Below are 15,926 nucleotides of genomic sequence, written 5' to 3' on the forward strand. Positions count from 1 at the left end.
TTAAAAATTTTTATTCTAAAGATAATATAGCTCTGAAACTTCTCTTTTCATATAATTCTTTGTGTAGTAAATATTAACTGACTGTTGGATACAGTCATAACAAATACTGTTTGTGTTAAGTAGGTGGGGATACAGCTGTGAAGAAGAGAGACATGGTCCCTGCTCTTACGAGGTTTATAGTTTGGTGGGGAAGATGGATATTAACCGGATAATTACCAAATAACTAATTAGTTAAATCACAAACCAATGCTAGATAAGAAGTAGAGGTGTGGTTGGCTATTGTGGGTCACTTTCCTGGAAAGACAAAGGCCTGAAGGGTAAATAGGATTTAGTCTGTCCATGGGGATGACATGGGGGTTGGGGAGTATGTTCCAGGCTGAGGAATAGCCTGTGCTGAGGCTGTGATGTTGGAAAGAAAACCTGTGTGGCTGTAACAGAGTGATGGGTGAAGTTCACGGGGGCAGGGGTGAGATGTGGCCGCCAGGATTTTGTAGATGGCATTAGGAATTGGGGCTCAGTCCTGGTGTTCACTGGGAAATGGTGCAAAGTTCTAAGTGGGGGAGTGGCAAGATCAGAATGGAATTTCCAAAGGATTATTGAGGTTACCCTGCAGAATGGATTGGCTGGGTAAAGAGTAAACACATGTGGTGAATTAGGAGGCTTTTGTAATAGTTCAGAGGAAAGATGATGGCTTAAAGACAGGATGCAGAGAAGAGGAATGTACTGGAGAAATGTGATCTGTTGAGGGTTGGGAAAGGACAGTGAGGTTGATAAGAAGTCGCCTGTTTTCCTTCGCAGCGGAAGGCAGACAGATTGCTGCCAACATGAGGGGTATTGGGATGATGCCCAATGACATTCCCGAGTGGAAGAAGCATGCCTTTGGGGGCAACAAAGCTTCATATGGAAAAAAGACCCAGATGTCAATCATTGAACAAAGGGAGAGCCTCCCCATCTACAAGCTGAAGGAGCAGCTGGTCCAGGTGAGAAACTCTTGATGACATGTTGGTGCAGAAATCAGGGTGTTTTCTAAAAATGACATGTCTTAATTGAAATCAGTGCATTTGAAGTGGCTTTTCTGAAGGGAATAGGAAAAAAAAATTTCCAACTACTTAAAAAAAACACATATATATTAGTCTACATATTTTTTTCTATGAGGAAATAAATCTATTTGAATTGGGGACCCCTGGAGCAATCACAAGTGGGCAGAGTATTGTGTTGAGTAAGAAAAATGAGGATGCTTGACTTCCCATTGAGGCAAGTCTTTACTTCAGGTACTTATTTCTATTTTCTTGCTATCTGATTTAAGGTCATGAAACCTTCCTGAGGGAACATACTTTATTAGTTTCCAGCAAATCCTTTCAATGATCTCTTATACATACAAGTACAAATACACATATGTACATACACACACAGGTGTCATACGTTTTATATGAACCATGTGTGTTTCTAGATGGCAGCATATTATATATACTGTTCTGTATTTTGCTTTTTCCCCTCAGTGACACAGCTCAGCATTGTTCCCTATCTTTTTTTTAGGGCTTTGTTATGTGGGTGTACTGTGGCTTATTTAACTAGTCCTGTGTTAATAGACATGTAGGTTGATGGCAATCCTTTGCTATTATAAACAGTGTAGAAATCAAGTGACTTTAGGGGGTAAGGTACTGGAGATTTGAGAATGACAGTAGAAAGGAACTGTGTTTATTTGCTACTGAATTCTTTAATCATGTGCATATAATGCTTGAAAAAACATACATATATGTATATAAAATATCAGGGTGAGCTGGATAGTTGATGCTTTTAGCATCTTTGTATTTTTATGAGTTTAAGGAAAACAATACATTTTTAAATAATTGAGTCAGTTTAAAGAAAAAAAGAATACTCATGAAATTCTCTGGTGATTCAGTGGTTAGGACTCCATGCTTTCACTGCAGGGGGCCCAAGTCTTATTATCCCTGGTTGGGGAACTGAGATCCTGCATGCTTCTTGGAGCATCCAAAAATGTAAATAAATTTAAAAGTTTAAAGTTTTAATTTGTTATGCGTGCATGTATGCTCGGTTGCTAAGTCATGTCCGACTCTTTTTGTGACCTCATGGAGTGCAGCCTTCTAGGCTCCACGGTCTGTCAGATTTCCCAGGCAAGAATACTGAAGTGGGTGCCATTCCTTTCTGCAGGGGATCTTCCTGACGCAGGGATCAAACCGCATCTCCTGCATTGGCAGGCAGATTCTATACCACTGAGCCATCTGGGGAAGTGTTGAAAGTGAAAGTGTTAGTTACTCAGTCGTGTCTGACACTTTGTGACCCCATGGACTGTAGCCTACCAGGCTCCTCTGTCCATGGAATTTTCCAGGCAAGAATACTGGAGTGGGTAGCCATTCCCTTCTCCAAGGGATCTTCCTGACCCACATCTCCTGCATTGCAGGCAGATTCTTTTACCTACTAAGTTGAAAAAGAGCATCACCCATAGAAAATCACCATTATTTTTTTCTATGCGTACTTAAAAATTTAAACCCTGGTTGTCATCTTACATATGTGCACCACTGTTTCCCCCTTTTCTCCTTTAATGTTAGAACTTAATTATTTTACTCCTGAGTAATGTGTGGCAGATTTTAATGACCTTACATTTGGTTGCTTTCAGGCTGTCCATGACAACCAGATCCTAATTGTTATTGGAGAGACCGGGTCTGGGAAGACCACGCAGATCACCCAGTACCTGGCGGAGGCGGGCTACACTTCCAGGGGCAAGATTGGATGTACCCAGCCTAGAAGAGTAGCGGCCATGTCTGTGGCCAAGAGAGTGTCAGAGGAGTTCGGTTGTTGCTTAGGCCAAGAGGTGAGTGGGTGATGATGCTGTTCTGGGAATAATACTACCTTTTTACAGGTTTCTTCTGAGAGAGAGAGTTTCTCATGTTCATCAGATCTGTTCAGGATCAGATTTTACTTTGAGGGAATCACTGTACATCTTGGTCAAATTCTATTTACTAAGATTACGGGTAATAGTCTGGGCTGAAATCATGAGTGAAGATGGCAAAAAGGAGAGGTTTGTGTCTAAGGTTTTCCACTTCTGTTCTGCTTTAGGTGGGCTACACCATTCGATTTGAGGACTGCACCAGCCCCGAAACAGTCATCAAGTACATGACAGATGGGATGTTGCTCCGAGAATGCCTGATCGACCCCGACCTCACTCAGTATGCAATCATCATGTTGGACGAGGCGCACGAGAGAACAATTCACACTGATGTGCTCTTTGGATTGCTGAAAAAGGTAACTAGGTGCTCTTCAGTGACCCTTCTGCCTGTTGGGAACTGAATTCTGGGAATGTTCTTTTTTAAGATTTGCTTACTTTATCATTTCTTTTTAGCTGTGCAGGGTCTTTGTTGCTGCATGCGGGCTTTCTCAAATTGCAGAGAGCAGGGGCTGCTCTCTAGTTGTGGTGCGGGGCTTCTCACTGCAGTGGCCCCTCTTGGTGGAGCATGGGCTCTAGTCCTTGTGCACATGGGCTCAGGGGTTGTGGCGCATGGGCTTAGTTGCTCCACGGCACGTGGGATCTTCCCGGACCAGGGATTGAACCCATTTCTCCTGCATTGGCAGGAGGATTCCTAACCATTAGACCACCAGGAAAGCCTGGGAATTGGATTTGAGTACCTGTGCCTTTTTTGGGCAGTCATTTTTAGTAAGCTGCTTTGCATTTCCCTTTAGACGGTTCAGAAACGGCAGGACATGAAACTGATTGTCACCTCAGCCACGTTGGATGCTGTGAAGTTTTCTCAGTACTTCTATGAAGCTCCCATCTTTACCATCCCAGGTCGAACATACCCAGTGGAAATATTGTACACAAAGGAACCTGAAACCGATTATCTAGATGCTAGCTTGATCACGGTCATGCAGATCCACTTAACAGAACCACCAGGTAGGGGGAGAAGAGCATTTTTCCTCTTAGGCCAAAAGTCCCGATGTGGGTATTTTTGCTCATTTTTTTAAAAAATGCCTTTTAAATAGTGGTTGGTCTATAGGTCTCAGGTTTGCATGTTTGAAGTGGTGGTGATGAAAATATAAATAATAGTATGCAGGGTATAAATGTATCTGTTGAAACATAGACACAAATTTTTTAAAAATTTAAAAAACCAAACAACAAACATAATAAACATGGATAGAGGAAAACCTCTTAATTTGTTAGAGATCAGAATATGAGAGTGTTTTCCACCTTTTGGAGTTCTGTGAATGTCAGTGTGGCCTTTGTATAGAACACACACCGAGGAAGTCAATTCATGCTCCTGTTCTCCTCTTAGGTGATATCCTGGTCTTCCTGACTGGTCAGGAAGAGATCGATACTGCTTGCGAGATCCTGTATGAAAGAATGAAATCCCTGGGACCTGATGTTCCAGAGCTGATTATCCTCCCAGTGTACTCTGCTCTCCCCAGTGAGATGCAGACCCGAATCTTTGACCCAGCTCCACCTGGCAGCAGAAAGGTAACACAGGCGCTTGTGTTCTGAAACCATGTGGTGTATGCAACTGTTGCTGATGGGGATTGCTTATGGTGCATGTGAGTCTTGTGTATTATATTTTAGGAAGTAGTCCAACCAGTTTGAAGGAATGGGGTCTTGTATGTGATCCCTGCTCTTCCTCCCTTTGCTTTCATTTGACAGGTCGTTTTTTGAGCATTTCCCAGACTTTGGGGTAGACACAGGGCTCCCATCTGAGGACAGGCTTCTGTCTGCTGTGTAACATCCACCAGTAGACAGGCTTTTACCATAGAGGGTGACAGTGCTACTGGTGTGCTGGGTCCCCAGAGGGGGAGCACCCAACCCAGTGTTCTTACTGGAAGTTAGGATCTAAGCCAGTCCTGAAGAACATGTGGGTGTTCACCTAGACGAGACGGGCAGGACAACATGCATTCCAAGTCGGCAGAACAGGCCCTCCTAGCCAAGAGCTTTGAGGGTTTTCAGGGAGATGTGTAGTTCTAGCAGCTGGAATTGACTGTGAGTATGTGTGAGACAGTGGGAAAGGAGACAGATGGATTTTACAGTAATAGCTTTATTGAGATATATAATTTACATACCAAACAATTACCCCTTTAAAGCATAACATTCAGTACATGTTAGTATAGTCACAGAATTTTTTTAGTATATTCACAGAATTGTGCAGCCATGAATTACCGTTATTAATCATTCATCACTAACCATTAATCACTACAACTTAATTTTTAGAACAATCTTATCATCCCCAAAAGAGACCGTTTAGAAATCATCCCCCATTCACCCCTCTGCTCAGCCCCTGGGAACCACTTTCTGTCTCTGGATTCACCTGTTCTGGACATGTCATATAAATGGAATCATTATAATTTGTGGTCCTTGGGGGCTAGCTTCTTTCACTTAGTGTGTTTTCAAGATTCATCCATGTTGTACCATGTATAAGCACTTCATTTCTTTTTGCTGTTAAAGAATACTCTGTTGTAGAACAGAATGTACCACATTTTGTTTATCCATTCATCAGTTGATGGACATTTGGATTGTTTCCACCTTTTAGCTATTATGAATAACGCTGCTGCGAACATTTGTTTACAAGTTTTGTGTGGACATATGTTTTCTTTTCTCTTGGGTACATACCTAGGAATGGAAGACAGATGGATTTTCTTTTTTAATTGAAATACAGTTGATGTACAACATTATGTTAGTTTCAGGGGCACTACAAAGTGATTTGACATTTGCATACATTATAAGATGATCACCAGAATGAATCTAGTAACCATCTGGAAGACAGATGGATCTGAATAACATTGAAGAGTTAGAACGGTCAAGACATAGTGGGCGCCTGGAGATTTAGGGAAGGGCAGTGGGGAGAAGTCAGGAATGACTACCAGGTTTCTGGCTTGGACTGCTAGATGGAAGATGGTGCTGAGGAGGTAAATGAAGAGGAGCAGATTTGAGAGGAAAACGGTGACTCCTTCTCTGTTCCTGGTGATTGTGCTGCTCTCCACGGGGGAGTTCTCTGGCAGGTAGAAGCCTTTCAGGGCCAGTAAAATGCTGGCATGAGGTGAGATGTTCTGGTGCCTCCTGGCAATGATTTTTCCAAGCAGTTGTGTTTTATTGTCTGAACCTCTGGGTGGAAGAAGAGTGGCAGTACCAGGCTGAGACCAATAATCCAGATCACATGTGCTGCTTTTTACACACAGATCGTGAAATTCCTCTGCTGCCTCGTGGTTCATTTTATGATCAGAAAAAAAGAGTCTCCCCCTTGTTCCACATACACAAACAGCTCATTTTGTAGTACAGATGTCCCTGTGGGGGAAGGAAAATCTCATTTTGCACTGGCACATGTGATACCAGGAAATCTCTGCTTTCCCAGGGTGCTAGAAAATTAAAATTGTAGTAATCAGCATTGGATCTAGAAAATGAGGGATGTAGCCACTTGCACAAATGAAATTGGCTTTGATTGGCCATTGCTTTTTCCTATTCCACTGCTCTCAGGTACTGCTCCCTCCCCAGCCTAACACTTAAGATGAAGGCACCTCTCCTTCCACCCATTTGGGGCCAAACAGAGATTAAGTGCTCTCTAACCATCTAGAGGGAGGGAGAGAGCTGCACAATCTCTTTGGAAAGATGTCCGAGTTCGGAAGTCTCATTTCATACCTCAGGACTGAGACTGGGCAGTTCAATCCAACTATGTCCCTCTTGGCTGCAGGTCGTGATTGCCACCAACATTGCGGAGACATCGCTGACTATTGATGGCATTTACTATGTGGTGGACCCTGGATTCGTGAAGCAGAAGGTGTACAATTCTAAGACAGGGATTGACCAGCTCGTGGTGACTCCTATTTCTCAGGTAGGGCAACTTCTTCTGGCAGCTTTTCTGAAAATCCTGGTTAGGACTTTTCTGACATTTTTTATGGTTTTGTATTTTGAACTTTATTGTTTTAAGATACTGGCTTCTTTGTTGAGATACAGGAGATTTTGTGTTGTTTGTTTTTAATCTTCAGAATAGTGTTTCAACATTAAAAAACCCCATAAAACTGGAACTTAAAAAAAAAGAAATTTAATATTAGCACCCTTGATTATCTTAAGAATATTATTTTTAAAAATATTGTACTTACCCACAAATATCTGAGATAGTAATAATTCAAGAAATGATAGTGTCTGTTTGGTAATTATGGAACAGTTTCCTGCCTAAATTATATTTTAAAATGAATATCCTGATCATCCTTTTTGAAGGCAGTTTGGCCCCAGTGTATCTGAAATTTAAAAGTTCATTTCTTGAACCTAACAGTTCTGCTTCTGGAAGTAAATCTGAAAGTTAGAAATGATTGAACTCATATCCAAAGGTAATGGAAAAGGATGTTCATGAAGCATTATTTGTATTAGAGGGAACCTGGGAAAATTCTAAATTAGCTCCGAAAGGGAAGTAGTTTAATAAAGTATGGTAAATTCATGCCATAGAATGTTATATGACATTAGCATAGTGGTGTGTATCTATATTTAATGACATAAGCACATAACTGTGATATATTATTTGAAAAAAATGAGCTACAAAATAGCATGAGTAGTATAATCCAGTTTTGGTTTAAAAATAGATGGTATGTGCCTGTGCACAGCGTATGTGAACGTACCTGCAATTGAAAGCGTAGTATAGGCAAATGTTAGGCAAGGTTCTTTCTCAGTGGTGCTGCCGTGGTTTCTATGCTGATGGGTAAAGCACATTTTCTTCCCTGTACTTTTATATATTGTCTTAATATTATATAAGAGGCATGTATTACTCTCATAATCTATAATTCCATCAGGCTATTTTCATTTTGAAACTTAAATAATAATAGCTAATACTTGCAGGGTACTTCCTGCGTGCCAGGCACCGTTCCAGGTACTTTCACACACATGAACTCATTACATTCTCAGTTGATCTTTTGTGGTAGATGTTATTATCCTTATCTCACAAGTGAGACTGAGGGCCAGAGGGGTTAAGTGACTTGCCTAAGGTCACATAGCTGGTAGAGCCAGGATTTAAACCTGGGCCAGGGAGTTCCCTGGTGGTCGTGGTTAAGACTGCATTTTTAATGCAGGGGGCACGGGTTCAATCCCTGCTTGGGGAACTGAGATCCCATATGTCTGCAGTGCGTGCGTGCATGTATGTGTATGTGCTCAGTCGCTTCAGTCATGTCTGACTCTTTGTGACCCCATGGACTGTAGCCCACCAGGCTCCTTTGTTCAAGGGATTCTCCAGGCAGGAATACTAGAGTGGGTTGCCATGCCCTCCTCAAGGGGATCTTCCCAACCTGAACCCATGTCTCCTGAGTCTCCTGCATTGCAGACAGATTACCCACTGAGCCACCTGGGAAGCCATGCCTGCTGTGGGATGTGGCCCTAAAAGAAAAGAAAATTAAACTTGGGCAGAAGACAGTGGCACCCCACTCCAGTACTCTTGCCTGGAAAATCCCATGGATGGAGGAGCCTGGTAGGCTGCATTCCAGGGGGTTGCAAAGAGTCAGACACGACTGAGCGACTTCCCTTTCACTTTTCACTTTTCATGCATTGGAGAAGCAAATGGCAACCCACTCCAGTGTCCTTGCCTGGAGAATCCCAGGGACGGAGGAGCCTGGTGGGCTGCTGTCTATGGGGTCGCACAGAGTCGGACACGACTGAAGCGACGCAGCAGCAGCAGCAGCAGCAGTGGTCCCAGCATGTGTGTTCTGTACCAGTTCTTCTGGGGGTGATACATGCAACTCGCAGTGATGGAGAAATTATTTATATCTGCCCTCCGTAATTTGAGAAACATCTGTAGAATGTTGTGGAATCTGATTGCTGCCTCCCTCTGAGTGGGTAGTGACCTCTCATACTCATCTTTTGGTTTGGAGCTGGCATAGAAATTCGTAAACCCTGATACTATTTATAAGACAGATGGTTTTGTCAGAAAATGGCCCTCTCCAGATTCCTATTCACTGGTTTCCTAGCAACCTAGGGCTAACCTACATATTGTTTTTAATTTTAAAAATTAGCACCCCTCTCCCCTGAGTACAGAAGTAATATAACATTATTTTGAAAATTGCCCATAGTCCTATTGCCACCAACCACTGTCTTCTTTATGATGTTTTTTCTTGTCCATCCTTTTTCATGTTTATTTTAGATTGCAATTTTAATAGTGTAGTAAGTATGTGGGTTTTGTTCATATTTAATTTTCCTGATAATTAAGGTAATATATGTTCATTATTGGATATTTATTAAATAGAACTCATCTACAAGCCTAGCATCAGAGTTAGCCAAAGTTAACATTTTAGGGTATTTTTTTCCTAGTTTTTTATTTCTGATAGTTTGTATGTTTTCATTAGGATTAAAAAAATAAAATTAGTATTGTTTGGCAACTTGCTTTTCCACCTCTATGAGTGAACCTGTTCATCTGTCATTGAGCATCTCAAAAACTTGATTTTTAAAACAGCTGCAGAGTCATTCACTGGTGTGATTACATTATATTTACTCAGTTCACTTACATTTTTGGTTATGGTGGAGGGTGGGTTTTGTCATTTGGTTTTATGCTTTCTTATTTATGTTGTGCCACACTAGTTTGAAGGTATATTTCTGTGATCTTTACAGTATTTCTTCTATTCACTTGCTTGTATTAATATTTGGCCTCACTTGAACAGAGTTCCCTGAGTGGGGATGATGAAGAGCGGTGGTAGGAACTCTTGGAAATAGTCCTAGAGGAAGTGAAATAAACCCCATTTTAGGTTTTGCCCCATTGCAAAGTGCCCCCCTTTCTACAGATTTGCTGGGTGAAGCCATTAAGGAATGTTTAACAGATATGTGGCTTTTATTCCCACCCCTCTAGGCTCAGGCAAAGCAACGAGCTGGCAGAGCTGGGAGAACAGGCCCAGGGAAGTGTTATAGGCTGTACACAGAACGTGCCTACCGAGATGAAATGCTGACCACCAACGTGCCAGAAATTCAGAGAACCAACTTAGCAAGCACAGTGCTCTCGCTCAAGGTAGAAATCACTGTCTTGTTAGAATGGGCTGGTGGAGCAGTCCAATTCTATGGCCTTAGTGAATGGATCTCGGTTTTATGAATCTTGTTAAATACTTCAGTAACCTTATGGAACCCGTCCCTTTGGGTACAAGGCAAATGGCTGTGATAACAGCCTCTCCACCGCGGGTCTGGGGCTAAATTGGCATGTGTGCTGTGATGTTTTTTTTTCTTGCCATCATAACCAGCAGGATATTTGGTTATAAAAGATTTTAGTTAGGAGCATTATCTTTCTAACAGGATATTAGAAAAATCGAGCCAGTGCCAAACTGTGGACAAACTCACTTCCCTCAACCCTTTAACTTTCACATCCAATTCTATTCTTTTAAAATGGAAGCAAAACCCCCAATCCAAAAGCTTTGCAAGGGAACAACTGTTATTACAGGTTTGAGACTGGCCCCCTGGGGCTGGGTTTCATTCTAAATCACTGCTCTTCCTCTCTCAGTCCCCAGTGAGAACCTTCAGTCTCTCTTGGCAGGGGGAGCCGCATGAGTAATTTCCCAGATGATGGCACCCCTACCCAGCGCTGCCCCCCCGACTCCAGTGCTGCCCTGGAGCCCTGGCACTTTACTAATGCACAGTGTTCTGTTGTAATTTATTATTCATTCCCTGTACGAAAGGCTAAAACAGAGCTTCAGAGAAAAAAAAAAAAGCCTGCTCCAGTCTCTGAAGTGAGAACAGAGAGGCATCTGTGGTTCAAAGTTCTGCTCTGAGCTGTGTGTCTTTGGTAAATTTACCTGCTCGGCTCTCTGCTCTGTATTCTCCTCTCAAAGTGGGGAGCTGTTAATAGTCTCTCCTGTGAAGATAAATGAGATAGTGCAGGTAAAGGCACTTGGCACAACACTTACTGATTGCTAACATAATTCCTTGTTGTTCTTATTCATACAGTAAGCAGTTATTAAACACCTGCTGGGTTTATGGTCACCATCACTTCTGTGGGAAAGAAACAGAAAGCTTAGGTCCTGCCTTTATACACATTTGGATAGTGTATCATTTGTCTCTTTTATTCATAAAATTAGCTAACAGATGTATCAAATGCCTGCTCCGTGGCAGGCTGGTGATTGCATGTGGTTTTGTGTGTCACCATGGTGAACTCTGAGAGCAGAGACCCTATCTTAGTCCTCTTTATATCCCTCCCACCTAACATGGCACACAGGGCTCTTTCTAGATACACAAGAGATACTATGTATGCAGGAGACAGGGCAAGCTGTTCTTTTTTTTTTAATTATAAAATATATAACACGTTACCATCGTAATCTTTTAAAACGTCTATTTCAGTGGCACTACCTACATGCACTAGTACATTCACAGTGTTGAGCAGCTGTCACTACTATCCGTTTCCAGAACTTTTTGATCATCCCAAATTGAAACTCTGTACTCATTTAGCTGAACTATCCCCTTCCCCCTCCCTCCTGCCCCTGCTGCTGCTGCTAAGTCGCTTCAGTTGTGTCCGACTCTGTGCGACCCCATAGATGGCAGCCTACCAGGCTCCTCCGTCCCTGGGATTCTCCAGGCAAGAGTACTGGAGTGGGTTGCCATTGCCTTCTCCAGCCCCTGGTAACCAAATTATTTTCTGTCTCTATGAATCTGCTTAGCCTAGGTACCTCAGATAAAAGGAATCACACATATTTGTCCTTTTGGTCTGGCTTATTTTACTTGTTGTTTTCAAGGTTCATCATGCTGTAGCATGTATTAGAATTTCATTTGTTTTTAAGGGTGAGTAATATTCCATTGTGTGTATATACAGTGTTTTGTTTATCCATTCATCTATTGATGGACTTTTGGATGGTTTCTACCTTTTAGCTATTGTGAGTAATGTTTCTATGAACATTAATGTACAAGTATTTGTCCTGAGTCCCTTCTTTCATTTCTTTTGAGTGTATACCTAGAAGTGGAATTCTTAGATCACCTGGTAACTCTGTGTTTAACTTATTGGTGAATCACCAAGCAGCCACACCGTTTTATTCCCATCAGCAATGTATGAGGATTCCTGTTTCTCCATATCTGGCCAACACTTATTTTCTTTCTTAAATTATGGCTGTCGCCATCCTAGTGGGTATGAAGTGGTATTTCATGGTGGTTTTGATTTGCATTTCCCTAATTACTGGTTATATTGAGCATCTTTTCTTGTGTTTGTTCCCATTTTTATATATCTTTGGAGACATGTCTTCCTTTGCCCATTTTAAAATTTTTGTCTTTTGGTTCTTGAGTTGTATATTCTGAGAGTATTTTTTTTAATATTTCCCAAGAAAGTATGTGTTTTCTAACAGTCTTGAGGTTTGTGTGACCCAGCCCTCCTGCTAATCGCTCTGGTAGCTTCTCTGGTAGCTTCCTAATTGCAGTTGAAGAAATAAGAAGGTGACAAGTAGTCTCCCTCCATGTGAGCACTGGTGAGGCTGACCCTGCCATCTACACATTGTTCCCTTCTATTCTAGGCCATGGGCATCAATGACCTGCTGTCCTTTGACTTCATGGATGCCCCGCCAATGGAAACCTTGATCACAGCCATGGAGCAGCTGTACACGCTGGGGGCCCTGGACGACGAGGGCCTGCTTACTCGCCTGGGCCGCAGGGTAGGGGACAGCCCTAAGCCTCTGGTGCTTTGGGGAAGATTCCCTGGGTAGCCTTCCATTCTTTCTGTTCTGTATAAAAAATTAAGCTCTGAGGCCCTGGATAAGCTTTGACTAGAATTCTGCATGCCTGTGTTTAACCTGGATTTTCCACTATTAAGTTGAAACTATTTCTTCTTTACAGAAAAAGAAATTCTATCCAACTAATCTTACCTCATGATATGTAATTGAGTTTAGCCTTTGAAAAGATGTCTATAAAATTCCCACCTACCCCAACAGTAGTTATAATCTTGGTCATATACATTTTGTTGAAATTTATTTGGGAAATTAAAAAAAAAATTCTTCCAATAGAGCGAGGCATTCCCCCGCCTCCCCCCAACCCCCCATCATCATGCTTGGGTAAAAACTTCCTGCTGTCTGTTACCCACTCTGATCTACGACTCCAGCTGGGTCTTTCCCAGGGTCACAGTTGTAGTTTCTTCTTCTCCCTCTAGATGGCAGAGTTCCCTCTGGAGCCAATGCTGTGCAAAATGCTGATCATGTCTGTGCATCTGGGCTGCAGTGAGGAAATGCTGACCATTGTGTCCATGCTGTCTGTGCAGAACGTCTTCTACAGGCCCAAAGTAAGGAGTGCAGGCCTGTGTTCATGTAGGGGTCAGGCGAAGTTGGGTAAAATCAGCCTGTTGCCACCCGAGTGCTTAATGTGCACACAATCAAGTGTGGGCCATGGAGGGTGTCCCGGCACTGCTGGGTGTTCAGTCAGTAGCTTGGGTAGGAACTGAGCTTCTCCCCACTGCTTGCAGGATAAACAAGCCCTTGCAGATCAGAAGAAGGCCAAATTCCACCAGACCGAAGGGGACCACCTTACCCTGCTGGCTGTGTACAACTCCTGGAAGAACAACAAGTTCTCCAACCCATGGTGCTATGAGAACTTTATCCAGGCTCGTTCTCTGCGCCGGGCCCAGGACATTCGCAAGCAGATGCTGGGCATAATGGACAGGTAACACCTGGTGGCTTCTGCTCAAGTTGAGTCTGCTGAATGCCGTGCCGTGTGCATGTGTCTCTGCATGTGTCTGTGAAGCTGCAGGCACCTGTACTCTTGCTCCTCACATAAAACTCTTTTCCTCCAGCTTTTGCATCTCTGTTGTACTCCTTCCCAGGTGAGGATGGGGCTGAGAGTCACTTTAGGAAGTTCCTAAGAGGAAGATGATATATTAGTTGTAGAAAATGCTCTTTGTTTATAGCATCTGTGACATTATTAGTTGGGTTGAATTATAACCCAGGCAAAACGTCTGGCTCTTGTGGCATCCATCTTGCCCACTGTGTCGAGCTGCCCCTATAGTGCACTTAGGGCTGGAAGGAGGGTCCTAGTGCCAACTCCAGGGGCTCCACGAGGCGGGTGTTGGGTACTGTTATTCTGGAACATAGAACCTCAGAAAGCAGGGTGGTCTCCCATCTTTGTCCTCTCTTGACTTATTCTCTTGCAAGGCACAAGCTGGATGTGGTGTCCTGTGGTAAGTCCACAGTCCGAGTGCAGAAGGCCATCTGCAGTGGATTCTTCCGGAACGCTGCTAAAAAAGACCCACAGGAGGGTTACCGGACACTGATCGACCAGCAAGTGGTCTACATCCATCCGTCCAGTGCTCTCTTCAACAGACAGCCCGAATGGTAGGTGGACGGAGAGAACTTGGGAATCAGCTGGCCCTTTGGTTTGTGTCCCTACTCACAGCCAGCACTTCCTAACGTCGCCTATGTTTCTAGAGCAGCAGAAGCCTGAATTAGACACAATATCAGGCCCTGTTGAGAGAAGTAAAATCACAGGGGTGAGAGCTAGGAAGGATCTCAGAGATCTAGTAAGGTGCTTAAATTTTTGTTTTTTCAAATAGTATTTTAAAAAAATTGAAATCTTACCCACCTTAACATAAAACTGATTTAAAACCACTGTGCCACAGAAGAGAGCTGGAGACATAGAGCCTGGCCTGCTTGGCTTTCCCCATTCCCATGAGGCAGCTTCGCAAGTCCTCTTCAGGGTCCTGGAGTTCTGTGGAGACAGCCCAGAAAACCACCCTCACACTTCACAGAGCAGGAAACAGGTCCAGAGAAGGAATGTGATTGGCTCTGTGTCACTTAACTCATTGGAACCGGCAGCTTTCTTGTGGTGAGAGGTGTGCAGACGCCTCAGTATTGGGGTGTGGCTGTCATAAACAGATTCCGGTCTCCTCAGGGGTCAGGTCGGAGAGGGAAGAGGGTCAAGTGCAAGCTCAGCTGAGGCCCGCTAGGGACCAGGGTGACTTGCCCATGGAGCAGGTCCTATATTGGAGGTTTGAGCTCTCTCTCTGCCCCGCTTAGGGTGGTGTATCATGAGCTGGTGCTGACCACGAAGGAGTACATGCGTGAGGTCACCACCATCGACCCCCGGTGGCTTGTGGAGTTTGCGCCGGCCTTCTTCAAGGTGTCTGACCCGACCAAGCTAAGCAAGCAGAAGAAGCAGCAACGGCTGGAACCCTTGTACAACCGCTATGAGGAGCCCAATGCCTGGAGAATATCCCGAGCCTTCCGGCGGCGCTGAAAGGCAAGAATCTGTTGGCCTGACCTGCAGCCCTGGGCCAGGGCTCAGCCTTGCTCTTACTGATGAGAAGCTGGTCCTGAGGATACAGCTGTCTGGTGGCTGAATATCTCAACTGGGCATTTCTTAAACTTGACTCTCCTTCCTTCCCTGGTGGTAACAGAAACAGGGATTTACGCCTGTTGTGATCAGAGCCTCCAGGTCCCACCGCCCCAAGGTGGGGCCATCAGGGCTCACACCCGACATGGGGTACACACTGCACCATCCCCAAGTAAGGGGAAACTTCTGCAGCTCTCGGATGGGAAAGGGGAGCCACAAGCGTCTGCTTCGTGGACTCAGTGAGGGCCCTGAGGCCCTGGCTGGTACTCTGTAGAAGAGGGAGCCATGAAGCTCACCCAAAGTGTTGGCCTCCCCCTCCTTCATACTCCTGTCCCGCCCCTGTCCTTTTGCTTAACCTCCTGCAAATATTTATTTTCATAAAGAAACAAAAATGGTTCTCTGTAGCTGTTGCTTTTAGCTGAAAGTTTAGGCTTTTGGCCTGGGCTGAAGGTGGGGAGATTTTTTATCTGAGGCTTCAGTGGAGAGTCCCCTGAAACCAGAGCCTGAGGCTCTTTGGGCTGAAGGGTGATGCACACCCAGACCTCCAGTCTTATCTCTCAGCATCAGCACTGGTCCAGAGCTTCGAGGACAGCACTGTGATTAACCACATCCACTGTACAGGCATTCTGCTCTGGGAGCCTGAGTGATTACAGATGCCGTGTATTGAATACAGAAGGCTCTCCCT

General features: G+C 43.9%; 1 protein-coding gene across 1 annotated transcript in view; it reads left to right on the forward strand.

Annotated features, from left to right (window-relative positions):
* DHX8 (DEAH-box helicase 8) overlaps positions 1-15,637 on the forward strand; it is a 28,580-nt gene extending 12,943 nt beyond the window's left edge. The window contains exons 12-23 of the mRNA XM_061391970.1: positions 799-980; positions 2,639-2,833; positions 3,079-3,264; positions 3,700-3,910; positions 4,290-4,471; positions 6,684-6,824; positions 9,813-9,968; positions 12,442-12,579; positions 13,071-13,199; positions 13,380-13,576; positions 14,065-14,244; positions 14,926-15,637. Of these exons, the coding sequence (XP_061247954.1) occupies positions 799-980; positions 2,639-2,833; positions 3,079-3,264; positions 3,700-3,910; positions 4,290-4,471; positions 6,684-6,824; positions 9,813-9,968; positions 12,442-12,579; positions 13,071-13,199; positions 13,380-13,576; positions 14,065-14,244; positions 14,926-15,145 (2,117 nt within the window). The 3' untranslated portion in view covers positions 15,146-15,637. The remainder of the gene's footprint in view (positions 1-798; positions 981-2,638; positions 2,834-3,078; positions 3,265-3,699; positions 3,911-4,289; positions 4,472-6,683; positions 6,825-9,812; positions 9,969-12,441; positions 12,580-13,070; positions 13,200-13,379; positions 13,577-14,064; positions 14,245-14,925) is intronic.
* Positions 15,638-15,926: the final 289 nt, after the last annotated feature.

The sequence above is a fragment of the Bos javanicus genome, chromosome 19 (genome assembly GCF_032452875.1).
Source record: "Bos javanicus breed banteng chromosome 19, ARS-OSU_banteng_1.0, whole genome shotgun sequence".
Lineage (NCBI taxonomy): Eukaryota > Metazoa > Chordata > Mammalia > Artiodactyla > Bovidae > Bos > Bos javanicus.